The 21427-nt window shown below is 39.1% G+C and overlaps 1 protein-coding gene across 1 annotated transcript in view; it reads right to left on the minus strand.

The window, feature by feature from the left end:
* The window catches only part of TMTC2 (transmembrane O-mannosyltransferase targeting cadherins 2), a 254255-nt gene that overhangs the window by 60475 nt on the left and 172353 nt on the right, over positions 1–21427 (minus strand). Inside the window, exons 5-7 of the mRNA XM_084810388.1 lie at positions 10974–11059; positions 9441–9625; positions 6732–6810 (exon numbers count right to left, since the gene is read on the minus strand). Of these exons, the coding sequence (XP_084666514.1) occupies positions 6732–6810; positions 9441–9625; positions 10974–11059 (350 nt within the window). The remainder of the gene's footprint in view (positions 1–6731; positions 6811–9440; positions 9626–10973; positions 11060–21427) is intronic.

The raw sequence follows: 21427 nt of genomic DNA on the forward strand, positions 1-21427 counted from the left end.
GTCTGGTTTAAAGCAATTCTGTTCAATATACTGTATAGTTTAAAATATTGTTCTGGAATATGATGAACTACGAATTTGATCCATCAATTTTGCAGCAAATAAAAGAATATTACCTTTTAGGATAAGTTAAACTTAACTGACGTAAAGACAAATTTGAGACCATTTGCCACACTCACTAAGATATACTTGCTGCAGGTTAAGAACATATTGCTGATCAAATGGAGTGAGCACAGAGCAGCTGGGTCCTTTCTTAAAAGCTAATATCCTGCTAATCAGCTGTTTGGCAGGTAAGAGGAAGTGGGTGTAAGGAATCCAGCTTCTTCCTTCCCATCCCAATTAGCCAATACTTTGGATTTTAGTGCTTAATAAAGGACTCTAGAGGCACAGCCCAAGCTACTGGTCTAGAAACAGAAACCTAATGTGCAGCACCTACTTGTGAACACAGTTTCCCACCTAGCTAAAGAAGCCTGGGTGGATGTCGGTGAAAGCAGGCAGCAGGAATTGTTACAGTTTAATGTAAAGTAATATTTTTACCCTGCTTTTATTGTTCACAATTTAATATCCAAGTACAAATATAGGAATAATGGATACAATACTTGCCTTGCATCAACAAAAGTATTGAGATAAATGATAGCTTTGATCTTTAAGTGATATACATAACAGAGAAAGATTAACTGTGAGATTTCTATTACTGTCCCAAGACAAATCCAATGACTTCTTATAATATACCCCTAGAGTCTATGTGATGGAAATATAATTCTACAGTGCTTAAATTATAGCATAGAAAGAAGGGGGTGGGGGGAGAGAGAGAAAGACATGAATACCAAAGTCTTAATTATACCAGACAAAAATTGTTATAGGGAGTGAAAAATTAGTTATGTTTAATATACGCAGACAATGGCTACAATGAAGCACCTTGTTTAGCATACTAAGTGAATGTCATCTTAGTATTTAGGGGGACAAGGGGGAAAGAGGTAATTATATTTTACTGTATTTCTAAGTTGGGCGGTGGGGGGACTGGATTTACGTAATCTGAATGGAGAAGTTATACATTCAATTCCAGATTTAAAACACTATGCCAGTAGGTTCTTTCTTTTGGTTTATTTCCAGTTAACAGAATGTCTTATGCTTCAATGTTAGCTTCAAGAACATATAATAAAATGTAAACATTCCACAAATACTGGCATGAAGAAACACACACTATGGCCCACAGAACACTTAAACCAACTTATTTGTACTTAGAAATTCTCTTGTCCCTTTACATGCAATGTAGATAAGAGTATGGGCAACTTATATTAGCTTAAAAGGTTTATAAAACACACTGAAGCATTCTTTGCAAATAATAATACAAGCAAAGACCACATTGTTGAAAGTTGAAAATTACACACCTGGCCATCTGTGATGAAGAGTAATTGTTTCCAAGTGACCAAGTAAACAAGAAAGCTTTAAAAATGGGTTGTTGTTTTTATTAAAAAATATATATATTTCAAGGCATAAATGACTCATGTGAGTATGTGCTAGTAAGCAGGCTAGCAAGTGGAGGGAACACTAGATTCATTAAATACTGGAAATGATATTATGGGACTGTGAGAGTAAACAGGTGATCCATTGCAATTCCTGACTGGCTAGGATCATGTTGTGAGGAAGGAGAAACTCTGGTGAAAAACAAAAAATGGTCTTGAAGCAGCTGCCCAGGGACAGCAGTGACTAAAGAGGTGTGGGGGTCTTTTGCAGAACAGTTTAGGAGCTCCAAAATGTTAACCTATGAACATATAGCAGAGCCCTAGTATCTTCATATATGAACATGCTGCTTGTATCTATATAAAAATGAGAATGACTTTATTACGAATACTCTGCAGTATTCTTAATGGTATTTATACACAACCAAAAATTAAGTTTCAATGGATCCTTTTTTGGCAATGCAAATGGCAAATGCAGCCTCCCATCTGGATTGAGACCATAATGGGGGCAAAGGATTAAAGCTCTCTTCTCCCCCACACTAGGATCCTGATATGGATTGGGCCCCATGAACTGGCAGTTTGGGGGAAAAAGAAAACAACAAAAACACTGCCCTACACTCAAGGCCAGAATCCCACAGAAAGAGTGTAATTTGGCCCTGACATATCCACATGAATAAAGGTAGGGGTGTGTGTGTGTGTGTGTGTGTATGCATGTGTAGACTCACACACACAAACAAACACACACTTTATGATATGTATAGCGTTTCCTAGGCATGTGATTTAGCCAGCTCAACAACACCTTCCATTTTTATGTTAAGAGCCTTGGAGGATCTGTGACAACATGATCTAATTTGTAAGTGTTTGTTAACAGAGTCAATTTCCATTTATTTGGGTTGTATGGTTCCTTATGGACCCAGACACCCAATCAACAGTAAGGTTAGTTAATTTGCTTCTCTAGAATAAAAATGTAATTTAGAAGGTTTGACAGCTAAAACTGAGACACAAAATGAAATCCAAAGTGAATCAATTTCAACAAGGAAAAGAACAATCATTAGACCATACAGGAGTCCTGCAATCTAATAACCTCTAGAGCAGGAACCAATCCTGAACAAAATGGGAGCACTGAACTCAAGCTTGGAGACACAGGTTGTCTGTTTTAGATAAATGTATTAGCTTAGAGGAAATAAGGAAGTGCACGCACACGCACACACACACACAGAGCGAATCAATTTTTCTCCTTGCACCTGTTTTTGTACAGTTAATAGTTGTGCCATCACATATGCCATGTAAAATATTAGAGGTGCACATTTATTTTCAAAATGCTACTAAATAAAAAAAAATGTATTAATCCAGATATAGCTAGAGCTATATGTTATGCCTAGGACAAAATACAAAAAGATCTGAAGGGCCAGGAACCTTGCACTTTGGCCCAATTCACACATGCAAAAAAAATGGTACTGTGGACTATTGGAATTGTATGGAGGCTGCTTCATATGGAAAGGTGTTCATGGGAAGGAGTTTGGCAATTTGATCCAGTGATTTTAACCATGCTAGAAACTGTGGATAAAGAGTCTTTGCTGCTGCTTAGAGAGCAACCCTATGGCCGCTAAACAGTGTCTAGACGGCCATAGATTTTTTGGTTTCTGGAAGCTGGACTTGGAGCCAAGGCTTCAAGCTTGGTTCCCAGAAACCACACACCCCGCTGCCTTGTAGGCAGCATGGTTCTTCCCCATCTTCACACTCATAACTGCAGTGTGGAGTGGGCAAAAAGGGGGCATTTCCCGTGTAGGGAGGGGAGAAGACCACAGAATGTCCCCATGATGCTTCCTATGTGCCGTACAGCCGCCCCCCTCTTGCCCTGACATCCCCAGCTAGACAGCTGAAATTGACTGTCTAGCTGCAAACACAGGGTGGCCGGAGCGCAGAGGAGAGGATCCCCTCTGTGCTCTGCCCACCCTGCATTGAATAGTTGGCCACCTCCGAGTTCGGAGGTGGACAACTATCCTGACAGGATTGAGCCCTTAGGGAATCATTGTCGCAACCATATAGCAAGCTACTTCATGCAGTCATATACACAAGCCTCAATACAGTTGCAGTTTAAGCACACCATCTTAGACTCCTCAAATTAAGTATAGCTGACTTCTAATTAGATCTAATTACTGAGCTTCAAGAGGATCTACCAGTAAGTCAAACTTCTAATACTTATAACTGTTGCTTTTTCACTGAAGTAGTTCTCAAACAAGCAAAATTATCTGCTGAAACTGAAGTTACTCTGAAAGTCACAATTTAGGACATATTTTGTAGCTATTAATCTATTAAACTACAATGGTGAACAATTGGTTTGACTAGCATGGGACAGGGTTTTTGTACTACTGTTGCCTGAACATAGGTCATCGACTGTGATTTCAATTTGTCTAATTATGTACAATGGCGGGTGGCTTTGGCCTTACCTAAAAAAATGCAACAACTGACATAGGAAGCCACTGTGACATTGTTCACATGTCTGAACTGGGCCATCTTTCTAGATCCCCCTGCTCCAAATGGGTTTCCCCCATGTCACATCAGCAATCTACAGCAACCTACAGCATTTCCATGCAAGGAACCACATTGCTGTTGTTATGGACTTCAGACCCAACATATACCGACAGGTGGGAGGCCAACAGAATTTAGCATGCTCATGGGGCATCTTGATGAATTTCTATTCATCTTCTTAAACTATCTGGACACAGCCATACCTGCATCTCATAGCAGTGTAGCTGTTTGGTATTTCATCCTTATTACACACAAGCAAGCCCTTCTGGGCATTTGAAGAGGCTCGCTGTATTGTGACCAATACATTTAGGCACAAATGGCAAAGAAATTGTCAAAATACCACCTATCAGATTTATGAAAATTACACCTGAACAGCTGCTATTCAGCTGTTCTTGGAAGAATACAGTTATAAAAAAACACCTTTGTAAGTAATGATTTGAAATCTGAGTAGATCAGCCTTTCCTATTACCTTTCAATATTAAAAGAAAGCCCCTATGCTCCAACTTACATTTATACCACTAAGCTGGCCGACATATGAATTATTCTAGCAGGTGGGCTTGTGTGGTTTTCAGAGCAATGCAACACAATCAACTGTATAATATCATATTTCCTGGACAGAAAAGACATCTATACCAATACTGATCCCCAAGGAAGTCTAATTTTAGCATTAAACTACTCAAAGTCCCATAGGGACCATTATTTCTTTTGACCCCAATATTTAATTGAAGCTTTAAAACAAAATAGATTACCTATTTAATGCAGTTGAGTTGGACTCTAGCCTTTGTATGGCATGTCCCAATACCAAGCAAATTACTCTGGGTTACCCCTCATGTTTCCTTCTTGAAGGTGAGTGCCAAAAAGGAAAACTTATACCAAACCAAAACTACATGGAATCTTAAAAAATATTAGCCTGATAACGTTTTTAAAATGTATCATTTAATAGTAATACTCTTCTTTGAAAAAGAAAAAAAAGTCTGATAAAATGTTTTCCCTTGGTAAAGGGCCAAACATATGGTTTCTTTAGCTTGGTTCAAGCACACCTGGTCAAATAAATCACAGCAATGCTACAGATAAAATTTACTGCACAGTTTTCCATACGATGCACATTTTGAATATACGACGTAAGAATTACCATGATATCCTCTAAGTACAAGACAGAATTAAACTGTTACATTTTAAAACTGCAGGCCAAAATTGTTACCCTATTTTAAAAGCAAATCAGTAGCTAGATTTTAAAGAAGAAACCAGCTGGCCAGACTGGTGAGGTAAAAGCCAATGGGTACATGCCTTGAAAACCACAGAAAGCAGGTGATATAAAAGATTTGCGCTGCTGCAGTGTTAATGCTAATCACTGTTTGATAACTTGTGGTGCAAACCTTTATTCAGAAAATTCAGTGATACTTCTTTATATACTCTCTTTGGTGTTTCAGGGAGAAATGCATAGCCCCCGCCTCCCAAACCACCTTTGAAGTGGCACAAAAAGAAGTTAAAGATGCTCAAACAAAAACTCTGCCTCACCAAGCAAGAAAAAAAGTGTTGTGTGTTTTTCTGCTGTTCCTTTATATTCTTGGGGTCAATTGATTTGCTAAGATAACAATTTTTACAAACAAGATCTGAAGCCCTGATTAGGAGGGCTTACTCCCAGGGAAGTATGCATAGGATTGCACCCTATGTCTAAAGACAGAATGGAGAGGGGGTCAAGTGACCTAGCACTAACATTTTAAAACTTGAATTACACTTCATTGAAGATTTCATTAACATCAATTGTTCTGAAGAAGTTAAATAAGGACAGTATTTGAACTTCTGTTTGTAAACGTATGTTTACAATATAAAAATTATTTGAGATGTAATATAACACTAATAAATATTTTTAAGATGTTTAGAAAGTTCAGATACGACCATACAGCCACCCTTGAAGTATCTCACTTTGAGGTGAGCAGAAGGAGAAGAAAAGATGTTTAAGATTAGCTTCATACCTTGTCCGTGACTGCGGTAAGTGGAAGCACAAGTCATTTGTTCTTCCTCTTTCCCAGTTTGTTTAGAAAAGACTGGTTTAGGGAATTCAGTCAATGCACAATGACAAACAGCTGCCTAAACACACTTGCACAGTTAGCCTCATCTTTACTCATAAGAAAAGAACATTAAATCATATCCCCTGAAGATAATTTCTGGCTTCAAACTAGGTCATATTAAAGATGTTTACACTTTTATGGCTTGCTGCTCATTTTTTTTTGTTTTGTTTTATGATTAAAAACCAACAGTCCCAACACATTTAGAGCTAAAAAATATATTTATCGGAAGACAATAAAAGGGATGTCCTATTTGCACAATATAAGTGCTTTTCAGGCATTCACTGGAATGCATTTGTGGTGGGGGGAAGGCGGGAGTTCAGGATCATGGTGGGTTAACTCTGAGTTTTTTTTAACTCATAAGCAACCCAGAGTGTCCAGGTTTGGAAATCACAGTAACAACCAATGGATGGGGTATTCATAGACTGTTTATTCAAAGCGCAAATGGCTTGTGCACTCCACGTGTCCCGGCAAACATGCATTAATTAATTAACCATTAATTAATTAATTAATTAACCAACCCATGATTTGCTACAGTGACATGCGAACCAGGTCTTCTCCTAATTAAAGTATTCCAGTAGGTAATGCCTCATATTGATAATCCTGAAGAAGAGTCCACACATCTGAAAAAAGATCTTGTAACCTTGATGTATGTTGGCTTTGTACTCACCCATCATATTATACAAGCTCTGCGGTGCAAACTGCCTTGGCATTTTCAGTATTGCTTCTTTGTAAACTGTGAGAGCATCCTATGAAAAGGATTTGAAAAATCTATCATTACTAGAGAACATTACTAGAGAATTCAGAAGCAATTTTACATGCAAATGTAATACAGGAAAAAGTGCAGAGTTCCCTTCATTAACTATGAAGAGGGGTCACATTTCCCACTTATAAAAAGAAGTAAACAAATGAGATGAATCTCCTCAATGCAATACAGAGTAATTTCAATCACTGGCCATCTCACTTGAGGATGGGAAAATGGAATATTTGAGAACCCCCAAAGGCTCATTAGCCTACTTTTAAATTCTGTATAATGACACAATGTACAAATGAGCATTCTGATAGTCACAATAATAGCTCCCAATCTACTAAAAACACAAATCACAATTACAGAATGTATTATTCCATACAAAAGGTTAGATGGGGAAGGGGACTACATTCAAGGATGTCCGCATTAAGATTTACTCAGTTAGGCTACCTTGGGTCATACTTAAACACATACAAGTGATCCAGTTATTTCATAACTGTTCAAAAATGATTTTCATTCTCATTGAAGATAATGATATTCTCCTGTATCCTTTGAAGATCTTTAGAAGTGCCACTCTTGGCACAAAGCCATGTTCTTCCAAATAAAAAACAAGATGCAGTGTAACCTTGTTTCAGAAATTCACCCTTTTATTAACCTCAAAACACAACTACTTACAACCCAGCAGTGTTTGAAAGTGTGATGTAGCATACACAAGATATGGTAAAGAACCCCATCTCCCCACACAACATGCATTATGTTTTCAATCTCAGGACCAAACTAGGTGAGACGGAGGCAGCTACACTGGTCAATTTGTGTGTCCACCATTAACGACTAAAGGGGTGGATCTACTTTTTAGAACAGAAGATGAACATTGCTCTGCCTTACTTCACCATGCTCTTCATTTTAGACCAGGGTGGGAAACCTCTGGCCATCCAGCTGTTGTTGGACTACAACTCCCTTGACCATTGGCTATGTTAGCTGAGACTAATGGGAGTTGGAGTCCAACAACATATGGACGGCCACAGGTTCTCCACTCTTAGTTTAGACACTTTTCTTCCTAGTTTCTCACTCTTCTGGTTCCTGAGATAAGCTCAGGAACCAGAAGTAATAGCGGATGATAAAGCAAGGGAAGGGGAAGGATTCAGCTCCCATCACTCAAATGCGCATGTGTTGTAAGAACGTATTTTCCCAGAATGCTCTAGTTCTGAATGGACAGGCAATGTGGCTTTCTCCCTGTCTAGTCCGACTGTGGACAATTGGGGTTGATAATGCTAGGGCTATTAGGGTTGTACCCAATTGGTGTCCCTTCACTGAAAGCTGGCTCTTGGATCCAGCAGATGCTTTGGCTGGAGCCTTCCCCCCCTGAAGCTGTTCCAGACCTCTGGAACAGATTGGGCCGGGGGGGTGGCGGCCAGCAGAGTCGGCATCTTGGTTCAAAGAGTTATCCATCAGCAAATGGACACCAACTGGATTTAACTATTAGTCACTGCAACCGACAGGCAAATGCAACTGGTGAGAAGCAATTTATCACAGGAAGTATTTCCTGAAAATGAGATTTCACAAAGAAACACATTCAAAAGGAGAAATAGATATGGCTCGTGGGAAAATGCATTTAAGTTCAGAAAGCATATTCTCTCAATATAAAGACATAGATTCTCCTATTGAAAATACGAATATGCACAGCAAAAACAAAATACAAGAGCTGGATTCAGATTTAGGCATGTACTTGGTTGCCAGGAGTGGATGTCCCTGACCCCTCCTCCTCATGCCAGACCCTACAGCTCCCTGAAAATGCTGTTGAGGTCTGGAGGACCCTGCTAAATGGGGTAGGCCGTGGCACTGGGGGGCTGAAGGATCACTGAAAATCAGCCAGAGGCACCTTCCATGAGCAAAGGGGTTGGGGAAGTCTGCTTCCGCCAACCTAGTTCCATGTGCCCAAATCTGGATCCAACACAAAGCCATCTTTAGTTGTCAAAAGATCAATCTAGCTTGCTCCACATCCCCCTTAAACACAGAATAGCTTTAGGTCAAATTTATTTGGAGGTATTTATTTGATTTTTTTTTAAAGTAGCTATGTGTCTGGTCAGAACTCCAGTTCAAATTGCACATTATTATACTCCCTTTACTCTTTTTCTCACTCACACAGCAAATCCTGTTGGTAAGGCAGCCTGTGAAAGTTGTCGGCTTTTTTTTAAAAAAATTAAGAGACATATTACACTTCATTAATCTCAATAGGAAGTAGTGGTATTCCAATGCCTCACAAAACTTATTTGCCTCTGAATGACTGAGGAAGACTCATTTATTATTCCACCAGAAAACCAGAGTGGAATACTAAACCATGGTGGGCTGCAATGATTGTGCGAACTCAGTCACTGAGTGCTAAACTAGAGAGGGACAAGATAAATTTATTCAATCAATGTAAACATGTTAGACACAAATGATCACAGCTGAGTTGTACGTTCTTGTCTTCTTGTCTATGGTGTACAACAAAAATCTACCTCACAAATGCTTTGTGAAGATTTTCCACAGTGCTTGGAAACAATCTTTAATAGCAAACTTAATTAGTGTATTTAAGCAACTATTATTATGAGGTTCTTGAAGTCATACTATTTTGTTGTAGAAAGCTCTCACCTCATACTGTCCCTGTTCATGGTAGAGTTTTCCCAAATTATAAAGGCAGCTGGTAACAGAGCTCTTATGAGCATGAGGATCTTTTAAGTTTTCATCAGGGATTTCTGAACACTTCAAGAATGTCTTCTTGGCTTCTTCAGCCTTGCCTTGGTTCATTAAGATAATACCAGTATTTAAATAGGCAGCTGAGAGAGAGAGAGAGAGAGAGAGAGAGAGATAAAGATACTATACATCTACATATAATCCCATTATATTTAAGCTTGTTTAAAGCTAGAAAATGTGATAGCTACAGTAGCTGGTACTTTATTCAAACCTAGCCTTCTAGATTTCTTCAACGATTTAAAATCCATAATATAGTTAAATTCCTTATTCTTAAAGCCATAGATTATAACAGCAATTCTGCACTACAAAATGGTGCAGCAAACATGCAAGAGTTATTTGCATTGCAATCAACATTGCTGTCGATGGCAAGTAAGTGGAACTGGTGTTTCGCTAGTATGGATCTGGAACGTCAGGCATTCTGACCTCTTCCCTACCTGTTTGTTTATAAGCATTTATAAACTGCTTTCATATAAAAATTTCAAAGCTGTGTACACAAATCAGAAAACATACAATATAAAACATACATAAAATCAATATACAATATCTACATTATCCATAAGAGGAAATATGCAATAGGCTAAACTACACTCGGAAGGCGTGCATAAATAGGTATATCTTCAATATGTGCCTAAAATAGAAATTGTCAGTGCATGTCTAGTATCAGGGAGAAGAATATTTCACATAATGGATGTCCTGCTCTGAACAACTGTGGAGGAGACCTCAGGTGCATGTGGCACCAACATCTTGAGGGCCTCTCCAGATGAGCACAGTGACCCAATGGGTGTATAATTCCTTAGAAGAATCTTGCCACAATTCACCATGTAAAGAGGATAATAGATTATCAAATATCCCATTTTACTCTGTAGCAAGAGACACATTTGAGCCCCAGTCCAGTAAGTATGGGATTCTGAAGAACAAACAATGCTCTTGTCATACAATTCAAGTGAAAGGGTAGCTCTCCTCCAAATGAATAGGGAAGGCTGGTAGTGAAAATTCTTTGTGGGTCCAGATTAAGTGTAAGGCAACAGGGCTGGCACAAGGCACGTTGTTGCTTGAGGAGGAGCAGTAAATGGCACCCTCCTCTCCCACAAGTTGCCAAGGTCAGGTAAGAAGTTAATTTTGGCACCTAAGGCAGAAAATCCCACAAGCTTCTGGCCATGAAAATATAACAGTAATAAACTCTAACTTTGCTGCCCTTTCTTGATACCCAAGAGGCAACTGCTTCACTCTGCCTAATTGTAGGGCCGGCCTGGAGCTTAGCAGGTATAATGGAAAATACCTGTGTGCATGCAGAGTCTCTTCCTCGCATACAAGAGAATTAATCCATCACAGATTAAATCCACTTTACAGCTGTCTCTTCTAAAAGTGATATTTATAACACAGCATTAAAAAAGCATATTTTAAAAACAAATGAATATGCAATCGACTTACATGCTAAAGTAGGTCTGCTTCCAATAGCCAATTTATAGTAATGTAGTGCTTCTGAAAACCGGCTGTTCTCCTGCAGCAGCAACCCTCTGCATTTAGAAGAAAAATTGAGAAAAAAAGATAATTGTATACAAAGTAAGAATTTAATTTCAAAAAATTAAAGTAAAAAGAGGCAAATTTACTGGGCTTTGTACTAGCAATTTACTATATAAAGGAAATGTTTATCCACAAAAAAACCCCAAGAAGAAATGTAATTCTACAGATTTTGCCATGAGATTATTTAAAGTAGAAATGAGAAAGTAGTTTCCTAAGAAACTGGGCTAAATATTTCTATATGCAGAAAAATGATATTTTTAGGGCAAGCATTTCTGCAGCCGTGTATGTTATTTGGGGTAATTTGCTAATTTTAGCTCTCTTGACTAAAGAACCTTAACAATAACAAACCAGGATTATCGAAAACTTTTTAGTTTTTTTTTTTTCTAATCTCCAAAATGTGTAATTTTTACCACAAACTTCTTAAACAGTTACCAGTTGTTAGGCACTGGCTCTCACAAATGGTTTGATATTTTATGAACATGCATCCTCGTAATGCATTTTTGGTTGGAAACACCCATGATGTTTGAAAACGGGGCTCTTCGTTCTCCCCCCAAACATGGTATCAAACCCTGGGTGTTGATACTAAACAAAAACAAGAACAATAAAAAAGCGAAGAGTGAGAACCTACCCCCTGGGCACTTTGGTGTTCTTTCAGGATGAGAGCCAAACGGGCAAAAGCATTCACCTCACCTTCATCACAATCTCTAGGCAAGAAAAGGTGTAGATGCATCATGCTGATGCAGTTCACCTCTCTTAAAAAGCAGTTGCAGCAACCACTTTAAGGGACGCATCCCACGCTGTGATATAAGAAGCAAGATCCAACTTGTTCTCTTGCCAAGAGAGGGCGGGAGATCATATCAGGCTTTGCATATCACTCTTGTTTGTCTTGCCTGAAGTGACTAGAGCAGTCATTTTAAGAAGGTAAACGCAGAATCGTTCTCTTGTCTTGCCTACAGCAGAATGGATCAGGCTTCAAAGATGGCTGTAGCAGAGGCACCCCATAGATCTCTGTGGAGTGCTTTGCTGAAGGGGAGGCGGGGAGATACTAATCTTGAAGAAAACGTTTTTCCTGCATGAAGAGCACTGTTATTTCAGAGAAACTTTTGTCACCCTGTTCAGAACGTCAACTTTTGCTACGAAATCTGAGCCAAACCAATTTTTGGTTTAGCTGTACTTAAAATAAAACCTAGTGTACGGAATCAGTAGTAAATACCCACCAATGAAGTACTAAAACCAGAGGGGAGAACACTACAAAAGAACAAAAAGACAGCTGCACAGATTGGTAACTTTCTCAATGCATTTTGAGAAACATTTCTTTTATTGAGAAACATTTCTTTAACAAGGAAAATGTTTGTCTGTTACAACAACGTCAACATGCTTGATTTGCTGTAAACACAGAAGTATCTTTACAATAAGATCTACATTGTACTATTATCTCCTACTGCCATCATCAGCCACATTGAGTTCAGCCTTTTAATTTACTGATCTGCCTAGAGTTAAATTATATAATTTGCAATCTTGTTTAAAGTAATGCTGCTGTGTGTGTACACACACACACTGGGGGTGGGGAGAGTTGGGAAAAAGTTTTTGACTATAAGCCTCCTTATCTTGTAATATTTTACTTTCTTGATGCCACCCTAATCCTACATATTTGAGCTGGAATATTCCCCCACATGCCAAGTTTATATTTTAGGGCAAAAGCAAGGCATAAGAGAAATCTTTTATTCATTTCCTGAAACGAGTCCCATGACTACATATTAATTGCCTTGAATTGTAGGAGGACTGCAATGATTTAGCTAAGCAGATGATGTTGTAGGCTTTACTTACTGTCAAGTGTTTTTCTGTTGTAGGTCATTTGGTTTGAGGGTCAGCTTCATTAAGAATGTGGACCACTGTTCCATAACTCTGTTTTCCCACTCTTAAAATACTAACTTACTGCAACTACCAGCTAGTAATGAACAAACAGCATTTATCTTCTTTTTTTAATTCTATGCACTTGTTTGGAACCCCCACCACCACCTCATTTTAATTTATTTGGGACAATCCAATAGTGTAATTCCATTTGCTGCTACACTGAGGAATTGAGTCACAGGATTCAGTGAAAGGGTCCTAGCAGTAGCATAGGGGACAACTTGTCCCCTAACCCTGACACTGCACATACCTACTGCACTGCTGTGCTAGTGCTTTCCCTGCTGCCCCTGTCCAGGACATTTGTGTTATAGCCAGCAGCCAAAGAGTTAATTTGTAGCACAAATAATAATAGATTCCAAGTTCAGGCCTGCTGCCTACAGCTGTTGCAATTTTTTTCACTCTAGTGATAAGCCACTAGAATGATGCTGTGCTAAGCCTCAATGAAAGACACAGACAAGAATTAAACTTGAAAACTTTTCCTGGATAAAGATAGAAAATGCAATAACTATAGCAAAATGATGCAATTACATAGGATGCAAAACTGTAGCGATTACATCTGAAGATGTTGTAACATACAGAACTGAGTAACTTTCTAATAAAATGCAAGATTTACTATCACAAATAGAGTGAAGATGACAATCAGGCTTTCGCAGTATAAAGATCAGATAGGTAAACAAAAGGCTTAGACAGTGACCAGTAGTCAAGGCATGAGTGTATGCGTGTTTTGTGTAATGTAGATATACATATTCACACACACACCAGAGAAATAGAAGGAAGTCTTTATAGATCAACCTATGCCCTAGAAACCCCTCAAAACAGTCTTACTCCCAGGGCTGGCCCAAGGCATCCTGCCACTGGAGAAAGATGCAGGGCTCACTCTTGTGCCCCATGCTGCAGGCAGCTGCTTCCCATTTCTTGGCGTCACAGAGAAGCCGCCCCAAGCCTTGTGATACTTAGCAAATTCTTATGAGACTTCATCAAGCTATGGCAAAGTATCATGAGAATTAGCATCTCACATGAATTGGCTGGTCAAGACTTGGGGGACTTGTCTAGACTTGATTTATAGGTGGCTGTTTTCCAGTCAGGTGCTTCACCTGCTGGCCTAGCTGAACGCCAGCTGCCATGGAGTGCCTGGCAGGGCAGCAGTCACGACTCACTTGTTTGCTGCACTTCACTCCAAACAGAAAGTGACCTCCACAGTCACCCTGGCTGGCAGTGTGCCGATGGCAAGAAGATCTCAAGCGCTGTGGGAGCAGTGCTCCATGGCCCAGCAGGGTGATGACCTGGCTCTGGAGTGCCTGGTTAGGCAACTGCTGCTGGTGACAGGAGCTTGAGAAGTATGGCAGGAGCTGGCACATAGGTTCTAGTGGTGTTGGTGGCAGGGGGTGGGTGGGTAGGCAGGCAGCAGATGGCAAGGGGTACTCATTCCGCTTCCTCTCCCAATCTGTCAGCTGAGACAAGTGGCTCTGTGTGGCTCATGATAGGGCCAGGCCTGCTAACTGCTACAGCATGTCACTTTTTTGGTAATGCCTACATATTCAGTGAAGTCCCAGAGTACTGGCACAACGTCTCTGGGTCTCTCAAGATAATACTACCATTTTTCTTTTATATTAGGTCAAGCTGAAATAGTTGAATAGTTCTAGGGAGAAAGGGAAAAAGGGTCAGTTACCATTTCTGTCATGACTTCTCTAGTCATACTTCCAGTACAGTAGAGACTATAGAGCAATGGGTAACACTGTCATGCAAAGGCCATTGCACCACAATTGGAGAAGCAGACTGCAATCCTGCAAGGAGAACCTGGTTTGCTATCCTGGCTTCTTAACAAATGGTGGTTTAAAAATACCATCATTTGCTGAATTCTTGATGCAGAAACAAACCAGTTTGTTCCTATCCAAGAACAGAAGCTTTAAATACCTTGTGCAGAAAAGAGAAGGTGGAGGGGAACCCACGGGCCTGAGGCTCACGCATGCAACAATAAACAATAGTTTATTGCTCTATCTCAACCGGGCCCATTGTGTTGGCCTTTTTCACCCATATCAACCACACAGGTTGACATAAAGCGACGATGGACATGCTTAAAATAATGGAGCCAACAGAGAATATTTCAGCCATAGCAACATGTCACAATTTTAGGATGCCAAAAAAGCACAGGCACCGAATTAATTTTCCAGTTGCTCCATGTTATGCTTTTACAATTATTCCTTGATATATTCACTTTATAATCCTCTAGTTTTGGAAAGGCTGTATTGTTATGAACTTTAGATAAATTGCTTGCCCATATTGAAGCAATTACATATTGTTTTTGTAGAGCTCAGTATAATGCATTGTGTTTGTATTATGTTTATGACGCTTGGATTTTTAAAATATTCTGCTCTCTTCATTAGAGCCCCTCAGAACTAATTTTCTGCTTTTATTAGCAGCTTTAATACTGGCATCCATTGAGGCAGTTCAGATTTATTTTTCCCTTCTGTTTCAGAATACAGACTGTTTTACAGCTGTTTCACTAGCTATTTAAATTCATATAGATGCAAAATGAAGAGCAGATGCAAGAGTGAATATTGAATTCTGGTAAATAATTAAAGTTTTGTTTAATACTGTTTTATAAACCTTATTGGAACATAGTGATGCACATGGCCTAGAGATTCTTGATCAGGCAAAATAAGAAAAAAAAAATCATCTTCCCAAAGTGGAATTACCTCTGGAGTGACCTTTGCTATTCTATTCCTTTTCCAAGGTGTCTAAAAGTTGAGTCGACTTCAGTTGAATATACACAGGTATAGGTGTGTGTGTGTGCATGCACGCGCACATCCATAGATTCATATGCACTTCTGTGTAGATGTATATGCCAAACAGATAGTTGCCGCAATCAGCCTTGATGGTGCTGCTGATAACCTGTGTGGGAGGAGACAGGATCCTCACCAGCCCTTTTTTTTTTTTTGGCTTCACAGGTAATAAGTGTCTGGGTTTGTTTCTCTTCCCTCAAATAGATGAATCGTTCTATCATACTTAAAAGCAGCATTTAGGACAGTGATTGTGGACATACAGCGGCCATGTTCAGATGAGAGGCACAAACCTTTTACTCACACATGCAGTCACTATGTTTTTTTCTTTTTATCAACACAAGCTATGCTTAAGCCAGGAAGTTTCTAATTTACCACAGGGCAGTATCCAACACTGCCAACACACTAAGCAGAATACACTGCTAGTGTAACTGGAAACTAGTGGTTCCTAAAGCAGCTAGAATGGAACTGAAACATTCATGCCCAGAATGGGGCAGGTCAGTGGAGTTCGCAGAAGGGAGCTCTGCTGACCGGTTCCATTCCGGAAATGACTGTGTCCACTCATTTCTGGGTGGTGTTTAGGAAGTCCTATCTTCGTGTTGTGCTAGCAGTTGATTCTACAGACGCAACAGAATGAGTGGAGGCACAGCAGCAGTATTGGATGCTGCCCATAGTTTTGCATTTCATCCGAATCAGAAAGCTATGGTTACCATCTTTGGAACAAGACATTATCTTGAACCATTGGTTTAAGATCCTGGCTTGTTCCAAAGCTGGTAACCATAGCTTTCTATTTAACTGTAGGAAATCTGTACCTAGCACTTAATTATGACTCAGTTGGCTTTACTAAATAATCTTGGTTTGACTGTATTAAATTCATCATCATTCTTGATTTTAACAACTGGATTTACAATGTAGACAACTGTAAAGTATCTTTCTGCGAAATGCTAATTTTACATACTTTGTATTTTTAGCTCCATCGGCATGTTTTCAGATTCCTCTTATTTGACTTTGTCAGAATAGCCCAAAGCAAAATTCAACCTGAAACAATTTGTGTGGGTGATATTTTTTTCTTATTGATGAACTTCAGCTTGTAGGTTCTACAGGCATTTGGTACTTCTGATTAGGTTGCAGACCAAACATTTCAGCTGATTTCCAGTACTACTATTTTTAAAAACAAAACTGACGTTCTTGCAAAATTGATAATTTCCTGTCAATATATAAGTTAGGGAAATATTGACCCAGTTTGCATGTCACAGAGACAATTTCTGGGTTGTTTAACCCAGGAATTGCTCGGGACAAAAGGCGAGTGCAAGGTGCGCATGAGCCATTTCTGATTTGAATTAACCACCCAGATTGTTTTGTGATGTCTGAACCCAGAAATTTTGGGTGGTTTAAGGGTTAAATGACTCATAGTTAACCCAACAACTGCCCATGGTTTGTTGTTAGGTTAAGTATGGGTTGTGTAACCCACAAACAACCTAGAGTTTCAGGGTTTGGACCTCAGGTAATAATCCAAGAACAGGCCATTCCTGGATTGTTAATCGAAATCAGAAATGTTCATGGAAAAAATCCAGGGATTGTTGCCATGACACATGAACTGTATTACCACACATTCTTTATAGAAATACTTCAGAAAAATATCCAGCAGCCTTTCTTCATTTTCAAACTGGGAGTTTCATTTAGAGGCATTATGCACCGTTGTATTTTTATGTGCAATTTCATAGCGCTGTTTTTTAAAAAAAGACCTTAACTAATCTGATTTTAAAAATGAAAACTCAGCAATATAATCTACCTAAAATTGCTTTTATTTGGTTAGAACGTTGCCATTTAATCTGATACAGTGTTTCTAAAGTCAATATACATTATGGTAATGTATAGACTTCAGGCAAATAGACATTAATATTAAACATTTTATTTTTCTAGATCAGGGTGGGCAGAAGGTAGATCTGGGTCTATTCATAGATCTCTGCTTGATTTACACAAGATCAACAAGGATTTCTGACTCCCAATCATTTAACAATAGCAGCAACATGACTTACCACACACCACCCTAAATTATACTGCTGAAATGAAAAAAGATTGGGGTAGCTAGGAATGGATTTTTGTGTGAAGGGCCTGCAAGTTCCTCAAAACAAAATCCTGACCTCAGAATTCTGTAATACAAAGTGTATGTTTTTTGCACCAGGCTCCAGTTGGTGGATCTTTGGCTTCTAGTAAAAAATAAAGCAGATCCCGCAAGCCTGAAGTCTGTCCATCCCTGCTGTAGATAGTGATGGGCATGCTTATTCAACCTGACCTAGCAAGAGAAATTTGGTGCCAGGGATAAAGGTTAATTTGTGGAACTCTGAGTTATAATGGCAGGGAGTTTCTTAGGTCCTGAAATATAAACATTGCTTCATGTTTGAAGGTGGAGGCGGGGGGCAGTGCATGGTCCTATATCTGTTCTTGACCACGACTCTGGTTTTAACTTTTAACTTTGGTTAGAAATAGGCTGTGTTTTATTTGCACTGGTCTCTGAAGTTGTTGTGGCTTGCTCTGTAGCCTGCCTGACATAGTATGGAGATAATTATCGTTCTTTTTCTTCCACTTTACTTTCTCTAAAAGTAGTATTAAATTGAAGTAATATATGTTCTAAATTTTCTAAAACTTCTGGGAGCAGATAACACAATAACCTAAAACGAAAGCCTGGCTTAGAGAATGTTTTTCTAGTTAAAGGATCAGTGTCGCAAGTGATTCCCATGTTTGGATATCCGTAAAAATATGCACTGTATGCAGTTTGCTATAACCATGCACTTTTAAGAGACTAGCTCAGAGTATGTAGTGAGATAAATTGTGCATAATACAAGTTCAGAAGTTCCAGGCACCACAGTCACTTACTAGAATACACCTGACTGAGAAGTCTATCATCCAAGATAGCCTTAAGGGTGTCACCTGCCACACAATGACATGAATACACAGGAGAACACTGCACATACAGCTAGAAGTGTACAAGAAGCTTTTCCTGCAGCCACTCACATGGGTAAATAGGCAAAAATTGCCTATATTAAAATTGCCTTGCCTGTTCATCTGTGAATGTTGCTGTACTAGAAAATTTAAATGCATCTAGCTGAAATGTAGTTTTCCCCTCTGTGTGTATACAGTTTTCCAAGGCTGCAGACAAGTTGCATAGAACAGAATTCTCTTCAAATGTGTTCCTGTTCTTCCCTAAAGATTTAGCTTGCACAGGGCAGTATCCAATGCTATCACAGCACCAGAGCTAATGACATTGTGCTCGTGTAAACCAATGCTAGCACAACTTGCTAAGAAAAGGGAAAAGGCATTGATTTGTCACCGACATTTGGCGGCAAACCACACTGCCAAAATTAGGTGACAAATCACTGCTTTTCCCCTTTGACTAGCAAGCGCTGATGTTGTTGCACTACCATTGGATTACACTAGTGCAACGTCATTAACGTTAGTGCTGTGACAGCACTGGATACTGCTCAACGTTCCTAATAAACATGAACACTATAAGTTACTTATATGAGCACTATGAACTTTTTATATATAAGAGCTTACCAACAAATTATTACTGATGGCAATTTTACTAATATTTTACAAGCCACTAGTTTTGACTATATGTTTGGAAGCAGCCAGTTGCTCCTGGACACAAATGCAGACACAGCTCATGCTGTTAAAAATGCATCCTTTAAAAAAGAAAAGAAAAGAGTATTCTACGCAAGGAAAACCCCAAGGCCACATAAAAGGTATATTCAGAAGCATTCTGTGCAGTTAAAGATTCAAATATATTTTAAAAATATGAAAAACAAAAACTTCCCATGATATTGGTTGGCCATCAGCACATTACGGTTAAGAGAAATGTACAGGATTACAGAGATATTGCAGAGAAGCTACCTAAGTTTTGTTCTTCTGTCTTTGCAAAAAAGGGATGTTGGCAAGATATCCATATCTGAACTCTACTTATCAAGATAACAAATGAAAAACACTGTCATATACCAGAGTGTCTAGAGAGGAGATTTATAAAAGCTACATGTCAAATAAAGCTGTAAAACATTGATATCTGATTTGGCCAATAATTCTGATGGAATGCAACCCTGGTATTGCTAAAATGCTGATTTAATCTTCCTCTAATTATCAGCCAGTATGTATACCAAAGGACAAGAAGGCAGGAAACAACACACTTTTCAGAAGTCTTTGACCTGGTTCTCATGATCAAAACAAGCAACTATGGCTTGTTGTGAGCTGCAGCACGTGCCAGGCGCAATTTGCATAATCACTGCCTGCTGTCATCTAAACCGGGACAGCAAGGCTTGTTGGAGGATTAAACAACCCTCAAATAACCCATGGGCCACAGCTCACAAGAAGCTACCATGGCTTGTTTCAGCCAGAGTGGCTTGTTTTGATTGTTCAAACTGGCCCTCTAGAGGTGATGCTGGAAAACAAGAGCTAGTCACCCTGAGTTCAGTATATGGCAAATTATTCAAATTCAGAATACATAAATAAGTATGTTCGGGGAATGAATTTAGGGAAGGGAAACACTGGCTTTAAAAGTCATTGAAATTGGAAAGTGTCAGTAAACAGACTTGATTGATACAGCATACCTGGATACTCTTAAAGTACTTCATTAAAAAGAATTCTATACTGCTCTTCAACTAAATTATCATCATCATCATCATCATGGAAGTTTGATAAAGGTCCAGGATGCCTCCAAGGAGCCACAGACCATTTTAATATTGTGACTAAATGCAGACTAGTGAAACTACTGCCCAAGTTGCTTGATCTCTACCAGCCGCTGCTGGTAGCCATTGTTTCATCTCTACCAACACAGCTTCTTTTGTCTCCTTTTACCTTCATTAAACACAGAATAGGTATCTCTGAACTTGGGTTTATGCATTGACAAACTCATCATCGTATGTACATTCAGAGTAAGAACACTGGTTCTCAGTCAGCAGATGTCACATGCATACTAGAAAAACCACAGCGCCTCCTACAGGCAGTTTATGGGAATGGAGCTCTGTTGGCAAGATATGAGGACCCACGGCAATACTCAAAATAATGCCAAGCTTCTATAGCAAAGAAGTCACGCATCTACGTACACGTTACAGTTGCCTCTTGCAGCTCTGCATTATGTCAGGCTTCAGACAGTACATTATGTACAACTGCTTCAACAAGTTGGCTTTTTAATGCTTCGACTTTTGTTTTTTCATTGGAAAACTTGCTCTTCATTACACATGTAGCATGAGCCATTGTCCGATCTCTACAATGTACTAAAAAATGAGCTTCCTTGTAAAAACACAGGTGTTGCTGTGAAGATTAATTTATCAATTGTCCAATTATCAATTATCCAATTTATCAATTATCCAATACTACCACTCAAGTTTTTGTTAACAATAATGGTCACCAAGGAGAGAGCTATATTACAGAACTGTATACCAGTCTTCCTTTGTGTTCATTTATATGTACAACCACAACAAAAAAGATGATGGGGGGAGGGAGGAGCATATGGGGCAGATTCAGGGGGAGTGGTCTGACTGACAAACTAGTAGCTTTGAAGATAGGCTGCAGTTTGGGGGATTGCATAATCTAGCCAGATTAAGGTTGTGGTGATTATAAATCATCATCTTCTAGCAATATTATATAGCACTTCACACATTGCACATCATTTTATTT

Source organism: Heloderma suspectum, chromosome 7 (assembly GCF_057233095.1).
Source record: "Heloderma suspectum isolate Gila_16-S chromosome 7, 16-S_ref, whole genome shotgun sequence".
Classification (NCBI taxonomy): Eukaryota; Metazoa; Chordata; class Lepidosauria; order Squamata; family Helodermatidae; genus Heloderma; species Heloderma suspectum.